The sequence below is a fragment of the Amphiprion ocellaris genome, chromosome 19 (genome assembly GCF_022539595.1).
Source record: "Amphiprion ocellaris isolate individual 3 ecotype Okinawa chromosome 19, ASM2253959v1, whole genome shotgun sequence".
Lineage (NCBI taxonomy): Eukaryota > Metazoa > Chordata > Actinopteri > Pomacentridae > Amphiprion > Amphiprion ocellaris.
The window spans coordinates 20021468-20037509 of NC_072784.1; the positions used below are offsets into that span (position 1 = coordinate 20021468).

Consider the following 16042-nt stretch of genomic DNA (forward strand, 5'->3'; position numbering starts at 1 on the left):
TATCATTTCCGAGGTATAAGTCCCAGTCGATTTGTAGTAGGATTGCAATCATATGATCATCAGCAGGCAGCATATGATGTATCGCTCACTTGTCATAGTTACAGTGACGCTATCTCGCAATGATACAAAATCCTTAACAAATCTGTGGATCCAGACTATAAGCGACATCATTGCCAACATCTAATGAGGTGGTCCTTGTGTCATTTCTGACCTTCCCTGAAAACTTCCTCCAAATCTGTTAGTCCGTTTTTGAGCAATGTTGTGCACAGACAGACAGATTCACAGAAGGACAAACATATGCCAATCGTCACAACTCTGCTGCATTCCTTGGCGGAGTAAATATTATATATATACTGATTATACTGAGACCCTGGAATGTTTGTGATGTTTAGCTGATTAAAACTGAATAGGATCCACAACTTCACAGATTTGGCCATAAAACATTGTTGTCCTCAGGCAAGTCGGTTGTATCAGAGCAGTCTATGGTTAAATTAGCTTCTGCTAACACAACACATATGTGTTCCTCTGAATCATCTGCTGTACAACATTGTTTTCTGTGTCAGGATTATGATATGTTCTATAAACTGAAAAGAATTTACATCATAATCCTTAATCTTCTTAGCACACTTCAGCTGCTTTACTAAAGGCTCCATTCAATAGAACAACACGGAGGCATTCCATCATTCTAACATACTGTGTTTATTATAATGCTTTCCAAAGTGATTATATATGTGTGCTCATATGTGTGTGTTCATGTATGTGTGTGTGTGTGTGTGTGTGTGTGTGTGTGGGTGTGTGTGTGTGTGTGTGTGTGTGTGTGTGTGTGTGTGTGTGCTCATGTGTGCGTGTTCGCGTCTACGTGAGTTCCCCTCGGTCTCCCCTGCGCCCCACCTCCCTGCCCTCCGTCCAATCAGAGCGCAGGACGTCCGTTCGGGCCTCGCGACCGTGGAGAGGAGACGGTGGGGGAGGGTCACGTGTGTACACAGTGCGGGGCTCAGCAGCACTCCAGCAGTAGTAAAGTCTCTAACGGTCGGCCCACTTTTTTCCAGCCTCGTCCGAAAAGTTGCTGTCTGAGGAGCGTTTCAGCCAAAACCCACCGAAACGCTCCTTTTTGCTAATTTCTTTACGCTTCACGAGCGCTCGGAGAGCCGAAGAGACGTTTTTGTTAATGCGTATTTTCTCCCAAATGAAACGACTGAGAAATGCCAGTGGAAATGCTACATCCATACCCAATGCCTCCGTAGGTTTGCCTCCGCTCCAAACCTATACATTTGTGGTGAGTTGCCGTCTTGTTTCTGTCATTTTGTGAAAGTTTTCACCCGAAAGTGAAGTGAATTCGTCCCGCCGGGTACACGGGAGTAAGTAGTAGTAGTAGAGGGAGGGAGCAGCTCCGGTTGTTGTGCCAACAATAGCCGCAGAAATGGGAGAATAATGGGAAAGCCGTGACAGCTATCCACGCTTTCATCTGCGTAGTCAAGTGTAAAAGGGAGGAGAGCACGCTAAGTTGTTTGTTAGGATTCTTCTTCTGTACATGTTCAAGTTTGTGTTCGGAAAACAGCACCTGAAGATGTTTCTCACGGGATCAGCTCTCTGTGGGGGTAAAAAAAAAAAAAAGAAAAAAAAAAGTTGTAGCGGTTTAATAAAGGGGCTTCTCAGGTAAACAACTCCTTCATTGGCAGGGAAAAAGTATAATTTTAAACTCTGGACGTCAGTAATACCTCTCCTCTTGTTGACAGCATGACATCTTCCTCTGGGAACTAAAACTAATGGGATGTCTGTTTAGTTAAGCATATGAAATGTTTATAATTACTGCATGATGGAGACAGCTTTGCTTACCGGTTCAGTAAATCTACTAATGTTTTCTCTGAACTCCCAGCCCATCAATAGATGATAGCTTTTTTTTTAAAAACATATCTAGTCTTGTGATGTTGAATCATTCATAAAATACCAGTTGAGAAACTGCTCAAAGCACAGTTTTTGATCAAGTGATTTCAAAGGTACTCTTTGTTTTGATATCATTAATAAGTAACTCATGCTAGCACAACTTTCGTTTAATAACTAATAATGGTACAACTGTTATTGTTAAGAAAGTTACTAGTAAAGATGATGCACTAACATCAGCTCTAATAATGGTGGTGATAATATTTTAGTGTTTTATTTTGTCCATATGTCACATCAGCTGCAAGACTGAATGACTACTTTGACAAAAAAAAAAAAAAAGTAGCTCTTGTCAGATTTGACTTAACGCCCAGTAAATTAAACGCTTCTTGAGATTTAGGCTTTGCACTTGTTGTTGTCAACTTTGTCCATGTGACTGAAGGGGACATGGGCGTGTGCACCGTAGCTTAATGGCAGTAAGCCTGCTTTGTGCTGACCATTGAACTCCGACTTTGTTGATGCCTGTGACAGTTAAAACATGTTGCCGGAAAGAATCCGAGGAGGCTGTTGAGGCTGACCGTGACCTGAGTTTGACCAGAGTCTGTCACACCTGATAAGAAGAAATGCTCTGCCGTGGTTTGTGCAACCTTTGTGCAGCAGACAGTCCATCAAGACATAATTGTTTTGGATGGTTTTTCTGTTGTTACTTAGTGAAAACAGGTAGATATGGATGCATAGTTTGCAACAAAATCTCCAGTTTTATCCATTATATCCATCTAAACACAATGATTTAGTCAAAATGATCAGAATTATGAAAAACATCTTCAAAGAAACAGTGTTAATGGAAAGTATTTTATTCACCAGTGTGATATTAGTAATTTTAATTTGCTAAATGTCATGCAACATTAGCATCCACCTGAAGACAGATCCCTCATTACCACTCTAAGTTAATGGGCTGCTTTTAAAGAATAATAGGCAGCTGAGGAATACATTAGAACAGGAAGATATTTAGGAACTTTCCTAAATAATCCGCTTGCACTTTAATGGCCTCACTCTGCAGTAAGTAGTTAGGTAGTTTTAAAAGGCACTTACTCTGAGTTATAGACTGACAGTTGCTAGAAAATGATGTGCATTAATTGCCATTGTGTTACATTTGACTGCTGACAGTGCTGCACAGCCACAGCATGCGTAAAAGTGAGTCAAGTAATCTTATTTTATTTCTGTAATAGATCTGTTGCTGCTACACTGCACGTTGCTGCAGACAAGAATGGCGAATCATGTGACATCACTCAGTACTTTCTGAGAAGCGCCTGTAAATTCCAGTAAGGATATATGAGGGGTGTGGGCCCAGTATGTCACACTACTCCCATCAGCCTGCGAGATCTGGCTTCAAAACGCTGAGACGTCAAGCACGTGGGCGTCACTGTTACAAGATCGTGCTTGGTGGGGCTGAAGCATGCTGAAGCAGGGCCTCCCCCTCTGGGAATATTTAACTTAACCACTTTTGACATGGAGTAGTGCAAAAAGTTCAGATGGGGCTTATCCAAGCCTACAACTGCAGTCGAAGCCATGTCCAAGAAGAGCTTGAGAGAAGATTTTTCAGATGGGGCTGTAGGGCTTTCTCCTGGTTTGTTCTCTCATTTGCATACTTATAGTAATGGGTGTGCATAGCTGCAATATTGAATACATAAATCTACTAGTAGTTATCTGTGTTGTAATTGAAAACATCTGGATTATTAATGGAGCATAAGAGCAGGGCAATGTGATGAACTGTTTTTCATGGAAACAGTCCTTGAAAGCTTTTACAGAATTATCAAAGCAAAAAAAATAACATGACAAGTGACATGTTACCATACACCAGACAAACATGAAAAAATAACTTCAATGTCTGCGAGATTACATCCTTAAAAAGACCACTAACACAACTTCACTGACTGCACTCAGGCTATAATATCAACTGAGAATGTTGCCTGTTGTTTTACTCTTGCTGTGTATCTGTGACCTTCACTCAGACCTAACAACATCACTTCCTCTTATTGTCTTGACAGGCTCTGAAATGGATTCAAAAATGAAATCGTCCTCATTACCTTGAATTAAAAGAGACATAGCTCATGCAGCATGGAGCTGCCCTGCTTCCACATCAGGAGTAGACATTTTCTTTCACCTCGCCTGTTTTTCCCTCAGCTGAGTGGAAAACTAGAGATTTCATTATCATGGGCTGCTGGCAAAATGTGCTGAGCTAAAGTGCAGTGACTTTCACAACACTCAAGTAGATGTTGCCCAGAATGAATAGATGCAGACAGGAAAAAGCTAGAGGCTCACAAGCTTTATAAGAAAAGATTTGTAATATTATTAGTATGGGCCATCGCTAGTGGGTCTGTTTTCCTTGCAGAATATGAAAAGTAGACACTAATCTTTCATGTTAAGTAGCTAATAGTAGCTGGCGTGATGTTTAGACTGATTTTACAAGGCACTTCAAACTGTGTAAAACTGAATAAATGTACATAATCCTACATTTCGGAGTCTGTTAATGCTGCTCCCACATGTAGAAAATCCTGTGATCTGGGTTTGAACTGCATACCTACAGTGTAGAATACATTGAAACGATGATTTTTTTTTTATGGTAGATACTATGGCTGAAGCTATAAGCACAGAAAACAGGAATAGTTTCTTTTAATTGATTATGGAAAACTAGTCATAGCCGAGAAGTTCCTGTATTACGAAAAACAATGACACCATTTTCATGTGGAATTATGAGGTACCCTGCAGCTAACGGAAGCTGCAAAGCTGAGCCCGTGTGGTAATGAAAGGGTGGCTGCAGTGTGTGTATATGGCAGGTGCTAATGAATGGGGACAGCCAGCCACAATGCAGCGAGACCTCTTTAATAATCGCCAACTTCCCTTGAAGTCATTTTCTCCTTAGGTGATGAGAGGTTGTTAGAGGAGTGAAGAGTGAACAAGCTTCATATGATGTACAGTGCATTCAGGAAAAGAGGACATAATCAGTGGGAGAGGACCACTGCTAATTATGTGCTTTTGTCATGGTCTGTTTTAGTCAGTGAATCATCTAGCTGCTGAGGTTAGAAAGCCGTGTTTACAAGAGGGCTGACCAGTGCTCCTGTCTTGGTGAAGACAGGCTTTTTTGTAAAGAGTAACTCTACACTTTCTTCCTCCTGATCCACTTCCACTGCAGCTCTGAGCTCCAGCTACAGTCTCATTACAGCCAATTGGAGCAGTATAGAGGAGAGACTGAGCCCTTGTGTGCGTATGTGTGTCTGAGGCTTAAGGCCAAAACAGCCCCTCTGTAGTTGTGTTACGTAAGTGAACGGAAGAATGTTTCCCTTTTACTGGCATCGTTACTCATCCTCTTGAAAACAAAACTGCCTTCCTGCACTTTGTTCCGGAGTATTTTGAGAAGAGGGGATGTTTCCCGAGAATTCTGCACACATATTTATTACTGTAAATTTTGTTCTTTCTTCAGAGAATCATTCTTTTTAAAAGCACGTAAGGGAGTGAGGCCAGACATGTGGAAACGCTAACGGTGAGATTATCACTTAGGAGATAAAATGCTGTCGACTTGAGTGACTTATCACTCCTATCATGCAATATAATTATAATCTTCCCTTTCCTTAACACAAAGCTATTTGAATAATTTATTTAAAATTACCTGACTTAATTATGCAGGAGAGTATTATATAAGCTCTTTGGAAAATTTGCAGCCCCTTCAGCCTTGATCTCAAATGCTCCTGACATGTGCATGGTCATTCTTTTTTGACCTTACCCTGAACTCAAACTCGCTCTTCACTGACCTCTTACCAGAGCCTGCTTCACATTTCACTCTTTATAAATCTACCCATCACCACATGCCCAGCCCCCAGTCAACTTGGCAGTAACTTGAACAGAAGATGGATGTGCTTTACGCAGGAGCACCAAAGCAGTCTGTGAAGTGTTCTTCTTTATCTTACTGTTTGAAAAGTACAACGGTAGCTCTGCGCAGGCAGCAATGCCCTCGCATGTGACTGTGCTTGAGAGGAACAGAGAGACAGAAAAAGACAGAAAAAGCTTACCAAGGTGTCAAACAAATGCAGTTTTGTATTCTTCCAGCAGAACAAGGGCCTCATTTGTTCTGGCCAGTGAGGAGAAATATTGGGTTTTTGAGGCTGAGCTAGCAAATGAAACATATTGTGAGGGGTTTGTATTCAGCCAGTCAGATGCAGTGAAGTGAAATTAACAGTGTTACCCCATGGCATAATAGGCGAGTCGTGGCTGACGTGTTTTTGTGTCAAGGCCTTGCTTACTTCTCTAGCCAGCACACAAGCTGGTAACAGTGGGTTGAATTCTCCACAAAAATGTAATTTAAAAAAAGCTGTATTTTTATGGCAAAATACAGAGCACACAGATTTGTACATAAAATACATGAAATGTTTGTCTGCATGAGATCACAACATTTACAATGTGGTTTTGGTTGTTTTTCATTTGTACTATTGTTTAAATTTTTATTTATGTCATGGCATTAACCCTCTGAACCCCAAACCGTTTCTGATTGTTTTCTGCTCCTGCCACATTTTTAGTCACTGTGGGCTCATTTTTGACTGTTTAAAATTGTTATTTACTATGGAAAGAGCACAACCTTGGGTAGAAGTAGAGAGAACTCAAAAATGTCTTTTGCGCTTCAGCCCAGTTCTGCTGAAAAGATCCTGAATTTTTGTTAAGTGACTGTTAGTTACAGCTGAGTTACTAGTGGCTTCACAGTTGTGTTGCGGATCACAGAACTTTGTGTTTGTTACAGAATCTGGTTAGTATAAATGGTTTATTTTCGGCAAATTTTTTAAATAAGATGTAGAAAAAATGTTTTGACAGCTGTTGCAGGGTTGAAAATTTATCATTCTGTTTTTTACAATTTATTGCTCTGATCAATGGTATAATTTTTTTCAGAAGATGACAAGCCTTTTGGGGTTCAGTTTTTTTTTTTTTTTTAGAGGAATATACAGTGATTCACAAAGATAAACATATGACAGCATTAAGCTATGATGCTTATTATCAGTGCAGTAACTAACTCCTGTCTCCTTGACTTTCTGTCTGCAGTCGACCTGTTGAGAGTGCTTGACCAGTGTCAGATTCCAGCGATGTGGATCTGCATGGTTTACAATGAGACGGACACCAATGTGGACTTCCGGCTCTGCCAGGACTTTGGCCTCATCCTGTCAGTCGTCTCGCTCATCTACCTCCTGGTGTGCTTCCCATTGGGGCTGTGCTACAATGTGCTGCTGGTCGTGGTGAACCTTTCCAACAAGGTGTCCATGACCATGCCGGATGTCTATTTTGTCAACATGGCCATTGCGGGTCTTGTGCTTAACCTGGTGGCGCCCGTGGAGCTCCTGAGCTCCACCTTCACCCGCTGGCATGCGTGGGAGTACAACAACGAGGTCTACATCACCCTGCTCATCCTCTTCAACATCTCATCTCTGGTCATCATGTATTCCACCACACTGCTCAGTCTGGACTATTATATAGAGCGGGCGCTGCCTCGTACATACATGTCCAGTGTGTATAACACAAAACATGTGTGTGGGTTCATCTGGGGTGGTGCAGTGCTCACTAGCTTCTCTTCACTGCTCTTCTATGTGTGCAACCACATCTCCACTAAAATGGTTGAGTGCTCTAAAATGCAAAACAAGGAGGCAGCAGACGCCATCATGATGTTTATTGGCTACGTGGTTCCAGCTGTGGCTGTTCTTTATGCTTTTGTGCTCATTTTGCGCATTAGGAAAGAATCCACACCTCTGGATCAAGACTCTGCTCGCTTGGACCCTTCTATTCACAGGTTGCTGCTAGCTTCAGTCTGTGTACAGTTTGTACTGTGGACCCCATACTATATGACCCTTTTGGTGCACACTGTAGCCGGTGCACCAGGGTATATTAACAATGCACATTACTTACCTACCTATTATTTCTTGAGGTGCTTGTCTAAACTGCTGGCTTTCTCTAGCAGCTTTGCAATGCCTCTCATGTACAGGCAAATGAACAAAAACTTCTCCAACAAGCTTCAGCGGCTGCTCAGGAGGCTGCATTGCAGAGATCAGTCTTGCCCTCATGAACGCTCAACAGTGCAGCAAGTGGTGACGTGAGATCGCCCCTGGGAGATCACAGATGCCCCTCCTATTTCCACCTCTTGGCCTAGCCAGCACTTATCTCCACCCCCTATAGAGCCAGTGTCTGACTGTGCTTCCTCACTGCTCTGGACTGTGTTAAGAGCGACATAGCTAACTGGAATTTCCTGTCACCTTCCAGAACTTGATCTGATCTATCCAGTTCTGCAGTGGGAAGACAAACCAAGCAAAAACCACTAAGTGCTGCTTTTTTGTCACTGAGTAAAGCTCTCCAACAAGACACTTTGGGCTTCTAGTTCAAGGGTGGTGAATTTGGCACAATCATTAAATAACTACCCAGTGCGGTGTTTTTTTTAGAGTTCCCCACAGACACTTACAAAATAGCTTGTTAGAAAGGGACTTCCAAGCACTATACAAATGTAGTTAGCGTGGTTTGTGTTGTGAATGCTCTGCAGACAGCCTGCAAGTTTGACTAATGCATGAGTGTCTAAATTTCCAGTCTCTTTATTCTATGATGTGACTTATTTTTAAGCCTTTATGGTGTTGCAGCATGATGCTTTCCCCCAACACACAAGCAGAACCAATAAGCTATAAACTTTAATTATCAAGTGAAGCCAAGTTATTTTATGCTAAACATAGCACTCTACACCCCTGCACTTATCAGCAACCCACCACAGCTAATGAACATTGCATGTCAAACCTCCAAACCAGCATTTTGCTCTGTCAGTGAATATCACTGTCAACTACCCTCAAACTAGAAGCCATGGTCACTTGAATTACTAGACAGTTCAGCTTAATTTTCCTTTTGTTCAGATGTGTTGTGAGTGATTCCTCATTATCAGCTTAAATAATCTTCACATTTTAAAGGTGGAGTACAATAACAATTGTCTCTTACAGACACTGTAGCTATTTTCTTTATCAGTGCCAGTACTGTCCTGTAACTAGAAGTAGGCACTGGTGTGAAGATATGTTCTCATTTCACTTACAGATTGTGCTCTGAGGTTTTGATCCACTCACACGCACGATGACGGGATTATTTTTACACGTGTAAAGCTCCACAACAGACTTCCTCAAATAGAAATATATGTCACTATACCACTTTGAAGTCACACAAAACAAAATGAAATGCTCATACAAAGCAAGTATTCAGGTTTTCAGACATAATCGGTATACCTCTTCTTATTATCTCTGCTGAAATAACATTACTTGTTCACCACACGCAGTTCAAATCAACCCTTAACAATTAACTTATGTGATTTTTTTTATTAAGCTGCATTTTACTTCTGCAGGAGGTATGCATGCAGAGCCTCACATAGGGTCAGTGAAGTTCACACAGGGTCACAGAGAGGACCCTGAGGAGGTGGCATGTACATTCCCTAAATTTTATGAGCACTCATGAATAGCTGGGAGGTTTTGTCCAGTGAAAATATGACGACTTACTGAGTCACTTCAGAGGCAATATCATAAACCTGCTTGAAAATATGAAAGGCTCGCCTACCGAGCACCTGTACACAGTGTGTTTGACACAGAAGAATTTGAACTGTAATGCTGCTCAGATGTAGTAAAGCGATTTGCACATTGTTGGCAAAGCTGCTTTGCTTTCTTGCTCCTTAAAAAATGAACAGACTATTCTTGTAGTGATGAACCCCAGTTATATATTGCAAAATGAAAACTTGTCCTTGCATAAGATCTGTTGCAATGCTGCATTAGTTTATTTTTTTATTTGCTTTCTGAATGAGAGGGCCAGTTTATCAATCACCGTGTGGACAGATACACCAGTGAAGTGGGGCATTCGCTTAGAGAGAAATTAATTCACTTGTGTTTGTGGACAGTTTTAATTTACATCTTCAAATAAGTAATTCTGTATAAATGACACCCTACTAAAAGTATTGGACTATTTCCACGAGTGTGCTTTCACTAAAAATGTCAAGGATTGCTACATGTACTAATAATGATATGATGTCTTTCATTATTAAGATTATAACGTAGTTGCATAAACACATTCTGTGTTTTTTCCTGTACTAGAAATATGTTGTGTCTACAGTTGAGGCATGAATCAGTGTCCGACGTATGATTTTTTCTCTACAGAACTCCACATGCTTTACATGCATCTGCCATCAATCAGTAGGAAATATTTTCAACTGAGAAAGTACGTTTGCATTTTGTGCCTCAGTATGTGCTGCCCCATTCAGATCTTGCTCATATTGTGACACAGTTAATCATTATTTGAGCTTAGTTCAAAGTCCTAATGCTTACTGTTCATCTAGGAATGAAAAGGCAACAGTGGTACATGATTAGAGGATTGTTTGAAACAAAACTTGTGACGATATGATGGAGGAAATTTAAGCAACATTCCTAAAATGGTGTTCGTTTTCAGCCCCTAATTGGTGCGCTAGATATTGAAAGAGGCTCCGATTAAAAGTTTAACTATTCAATCACTTCATTCAATTACACTGAAACATGAAGTGAGTAACAGAATTTTTCCCATTTTTTCATTATAGGACACTTGCACATGATTTCATTGGTATTGTTTTGCAGTAAATCTGAATATAATACCAGTTTTTCTATGAAACAATATCCAGATCCATGTGTTATTTTGATTTTATAAAATCGTTTGGAAGTTTTAAATTGCAAACTGGATCTGAATCTGCATAAAATGACACAAAATGAATGACAATCATAGCCTAAATAAGATGATTAGTTAACCGCACCATGTTGCTGAAAACCCACCTTTAAGCAGAACACCGTCAAGTTTGCTTGGAGCTGATTTGTGTATGTGTCATCTAAAGTTAGCCGCAATTACACACAGAAGTTCTGACTTTAATCGCCAGGAACTGATTAGTTTTCCTTAGCCATTGCCACAACTCCATCCATTAAGCTGTTTTGGAACTATCTAGCTCAGAGACAGGACCTAACTAACTTCTTGGCAGATGTGATATTTGCAATCGCCACGTGGACTTGATGTTCACGACTGGAAAATACAGCACCGTCAGAGCTCTAAATCACACCTAAACTCAGTCTGATTTTGGTTTAGTATTTCAGAGGGCCCTAAATGTCACAACAATGCAAAGACATTCTAATCTTGGAATTCACTTAATAGCTGAAACAGGCCGAGTGTAAAAACGCCTTCTCGTGTGTCGAATGTATACAGATACATTTTAGCTTTTCGAACAGCAAAACCTCAAAAGTTCAGATGAATCCACTTTGGGATATGATGCTTTTGTGACTGTGTATACAAGTGCATATGTATGATATGAAATATTCTGTATATATTGTATGTGAAAGATTTACAGGAAGATACCATTCAAAAGTACAGTATTAATTTCTGAGAGATATATTTAGATTCTGTAAGTAATTACTGTCAGCTGAGTCAAAGACTGATTGAACAATAAACTAACATGAATGAGACCATTTATTCTCACGTCAATTAAATGCTACAGTATGTGTAATAATGTGACAAAGACATCTGCCATTCAGTCATTGTTGGTTCTGCAAGAAGTTAAATGTTATGTTTCAAGGGAACGGTCTTTTTTGTAGTTGTTTTTTGAAAAAGACAAGCTGCTTGTCTGCAGCTGAAGTGTACAAAAATACAGTTAATTCTATCTCTCCAGCCCTCTATGTTCAATCAGACGGGGCAGGTTGTGCAGGTCGTCCCTCCCTCTGAGCTGCAGTGACGGTGGGTGTGAAGATGGATGCCACAGCTCCTCTCCCGCTCACCACACTGCTAACAGCAGATTGCTTGTGGAACAACCCTTTAACCACTGCACAGACTGGAGGAAAAATAGCAGCATTCCAGGCATTCTGTGAATTGTTTTGTCTTCTGTAGGTCTGACAGCCATAAGACTGCTGCCATTCTCAATGAAAAAAACAACTATTTTGTGTAGGCTACATCTGATAACAATGCTGCACATAGAGCTGCCTGCAAGTAGGAGTTGAGGGGAAAAAAAGCAACAGGAAGCTGGCAGGACTGAGATGATGAGGATCGCACTGTAAGACTCTTTAATCAGATGTGTTACAAATAAATCTCAGCAGCCGTGGTAAGGTGCCATATTGCAGGGAGGAGTAATCACAGTGCATTAGCTGTTGCCACTACTACACTGTTTATCTTGAAGACTGAATGCAACAGCATTGCATTGCATGATAGTGTGTGCATTAATAACGTCTCAGGAGCCAAAACACAGAGGGAAACAACAGCTCCAACAGGAGGAGGGGGAGGTCTTGAATTATATGTACTACATCTGGAAATGATATGATAATGGAGAGAATTAAACATGGTTGCCATGGTTGCCGTTTCCCCCTGTGAGGACTGAAGTTTCTGGGGGATTTCAGCACAAAGAACACAAACCATAAGTCAATTTAATTTAGTTATCTGTGTTTATGTTCCATTTCTTTTTAAAAGTACAGGCAGCTAATTATGCAAGAATAGGGGGCTGATTGGTCTGAGATGTAGTACAGATGAAGACATGACTGCACAAGATAACTTCAAATTCACTACATTTGCAATTATTGTTTATTTCTTTGAAAGTAACATGCAAAAGAGCTGAGCAGATGGCATTGAAAATGTCGGTTCCTCTTGACACAAACACCACAAGGCTGCAGGTCCTTGAAGCCAGAAAAACAAGCAGCATTTTCCCATAATGTCACCATGTTTTCAATTTTTAACAATATATATGAGCGTATCTGGTTTACATAGTTTGTTAAAAACAAAGGTGAAGCTGGATACAGCGTACAATGAACTTTGTATCACATTACAGGTTTGTTTCCCTCAAGTTGCAAAGTGTACCAGGAAAAGCTCTTAACTGCACAAGCATCTGTCTGGAAATGGGGCAATGCTGACCTAGCACAGTTTTTAATGTGCTACATTAGTCTTAATGTTGTTTTTCTCCTTTAGAGGTTCAGCCAGACCAAAAGTATGAGGGTCAGCCTCGCTCCTACACACAGCATCAAACAGCATCAGACCACCTATGAAGACAGAACATTCGGCTTTGCGGTTTCAAATGTTTTATTTGGCTGTCAGCCACATTTCACACACAACCTCAGACCACCATTGTTTTTCTTACTACGGATTTTTAAAAAGAAAAAAAAAAGCCTGTACAGTGTAAAGATGAGGGTGGACAGGTTACAGATAGTATTTTTAAAATCTTTCTCACACAGTGTCAGAGAGAGGACACAAAATGGAGTTTGGCGAAACAACTACGCAACAGGAAGGAAAGAGCGAAAGTGTCAGATCCCTGGAGACTGACAATATGGTAATAAGAAAGAAATCAAAGAGTATACGTTGGGAATTCCATGCAGAAAATAGAACAAGGGGAGTGATTTGGTTCAAAAAGACAAAACAGAAAAGGCATGCTGAGCAAATAAGATGTGCAACTCTGGTGATTGTCCTGTATCTAGAACATGGCCCTGTGACTGGTGAGCAGAATAACACAGCCAAAGTTCCTTTCAAATGTGGGCAGTTCTGACCTTGACATATTTGAAATCTCCCACCATAATGAATCCTACAGAACAGAAGAGAGGCTTCAGGAAGGAGCCTTCATCTTTGACCCGCCACATCCCCTCAGCTCTGGGAGAACAAGTGGACCAGGGCAGATGCTTGAAAAACAACCCACCCTTCCTCTCTTGCCAATTCTGTTCTTTCTTTGCTTTTCCTCTTCAGAAAGGAGAGCAGAGACTTTAGGAAGAAAAAAAAAGACTAACAATTAAATCCCAGCATCAGCTAAATATCAAAAAATGGCCCTGGAAGCAGTGCAGAGGAGCCTGACAGGGCAGGATGTTCCATTCAAAGTTTGTGGTTGTGGCTGTGGGAGATGCTGGATAGAGCCAGCAGCACATCAGACTGGTAAGTGGAGGCAGATGAGGGTGTTGTAGCCTCCCTCCTCTAGACCTCCCACTTTCACTCACCCAACCACAAGCAGTTAAACCACACAACTTCCCATTAACAGCACTGGTAGTATTACTTTGTTCATTAGGTGTCACTGTATGGGGAAGTATTGTTGTTCTTTCTTCCATGTTCCATGTTAACCTTATTTCTACAGAAGAAAAGAGTTCTTATAATAACATGTTTTCACAGCTATGGTAGGATTTTACGGTCAGCATAATAAAAAAAAAAAACAGACCAAAGGAAATGTTTGATCCCTCTTCTCATTTACCATTTCATTTCACTGATTTGCCCTTTCATTCTTTGAAGCTGCCAAACTCAACATCTCACCTGTTAATCCGTAGACCATGTGCATGACCACATCAGTCGTTTCTTTGACTTCTGTCAAGCCAGTGGTTCCGAAATCCTATTTCTTATGCTCTTCATCTCCCCAGACATTATTCACTGTTAATGCCAGTGGGCCACCCAGTGGACAGAAATATGGAGTGCATCCTTTCTGAGCAACATAATCCGTTTCCAAAAGTCTATTTCCAAAAGGAAATAGTTGGAAGCGTAGTGTTTAAATTCAGAGTCAAAAAGATCATACAGATGTAAAAACCAAGGCCAATCTAGAGGGCAGGAGATGGCATGGATGCTTTTTTCATCTGCAGCAAAAGGTGTAAAACAGAATAAATTGCTATGAAAAACTATGCTGCAACTCCTTGTTTCTTCAAGTGGTTTATGTCATTTTTATTTCCCATCACACAGTTTCAACCATTGTTAGCACATGCAAAAATCCTGTCTCTGGAAGTCTGTCCTGGAAGTACATTTTCCAGATGAGGCTCACAGTTTACTTAACCTTGAGTTACCTTGCTTACTTACCGGTTTGTTGGAACGGCTGCATTGCCAGGAGAAGTCCTAGAATCAGTCAGTGTCACAGCTTTTTTTTTTTTTTTTTTTTTTTTTTGTTAAAGCCCTTTATTGTCTTTCATTAGGTTTATGATATATGCACCAAGTCTGCTCTCTACTGGTAACATATAGCTTATTTCCTTGTCATTCATATTCCAAAACCAACATCCATCTAGAATGAATCGATCTCATTTTACCTGTTCTGACTGAGAAACAGTCACTGCATTAAATTTGCTCTCATCTCCTATCATTTATACTCGGGGAATATCCACACCTTCCGTTCTTCCTCCCCTCCTCCCTCCTCTCTTTGACAGTTTCTAGCGCCTTTCCACTAGACTGACCACAACCTCCCCACTTTCCCCTTATCTGTGTGAAGTCATGCAGACTGAATAACTCAGATTTGAGGTAGGTGGGAGAGAAATCGCACAAATCTGCCTTGCTGTATGACCTCTCAGACCTTCTGCCCTGTTCCCACTTCATCGGAGCTACTGAGTTCCACCACAACTAGAATCCTATTTTTCTAGCCCACATAAACTGTTCTCTGCCGTCCTCTCTCCTGTCAAAAACCCAAAGTTGTTTGTGCCAGCAGGGCTGCCAGCTGCCGTATTGACCCTGTCTGCTCCTTAAGACTATCACTGCTGCTCTGCTGCGCCAGATAATGTCTACCAAAATCAGCTTCTCCAAGACATAAAGCCATGTGCTATCTGCACACATAGTGGCAAGACACACTTCTCTTCTCCAAGATGAAGCCAGCTCTTGACCTGTCTGTCACAAATACTTTACTTTTTTACACTTAAGCATTCTTACTATAATTGCTGTGGGTGTCCAACTATGTACTGCAACAAATTACTTTATGAAAATATGTACAGACTGTGAAGTCACTCAATCAATCCACAAAGAAAACATTTTCTTACTCTCAATTGGTCAATGTTGAATGAAAGCTTTGCAAGCGGTAAAATAGCTACAAACCGGACTGAAGAACCAAGATGTCAAGTCATGGATGTGCAGAGTAACATAAACATCAAACTGAGACCGTCCGTGTCAATAAATAAAAGACATTAAAAACAACATTTTCTACTCCTAGTTGCTTCAGTCAAAGCAGCTGAACTTTCCTTCTAGGTACCTGAAGACATTTCATCTCTCATCCAAGCATCATCATCTTCAAGAACCTAAATGAAAAGTCCAGGTTCTCTTGTAGTGTCCACGTTGTAAAAATTATATACAGATTTTTCTGCACTGTTAAATTACAGGTATTGACTAGTTAAATCCTAGACAGAAATGTTTTAAT

The 16042-nt window shown here is 40.7% G+C and overlaps 1 protein-coding gene across 1 annotated transcript; it reads left to right on the forward strand.

Moving 5' to 3' along the window:
- The first annotated feature begins 961 nt into the window (after window positions 1-961).
- gpr146 (G protein-coupled receptor 146) lies at window positions 962-11396 on the forward strand. Its single transcript, XM_023269306.3, has 2 exons — window positions 962-1276; window positions 6964-11396. Exon 2 carries the CDS (start codon window positions 7005-7007, stop codon window positions 8004-8006), a length of 1002 nt encoding a protein of 333 aa, XP_023125074.1. The 5' UTR covers window positions 962-1276; window positions 6964-7004; the 3' UTR covers window positions 8007-11396.
- Window positions 11397-16042: the final 4646 nt, after the last annotated feature.

What these genes read in the sequence shown, in the direction of transcription:
- gpr146 (XM_023269306.3), top strand. Translation starts at nt 7,005, where the DNA reads ATGTGGATCTGCATGGTTTACAATGAGACGGACACCAATGTGGACTTC.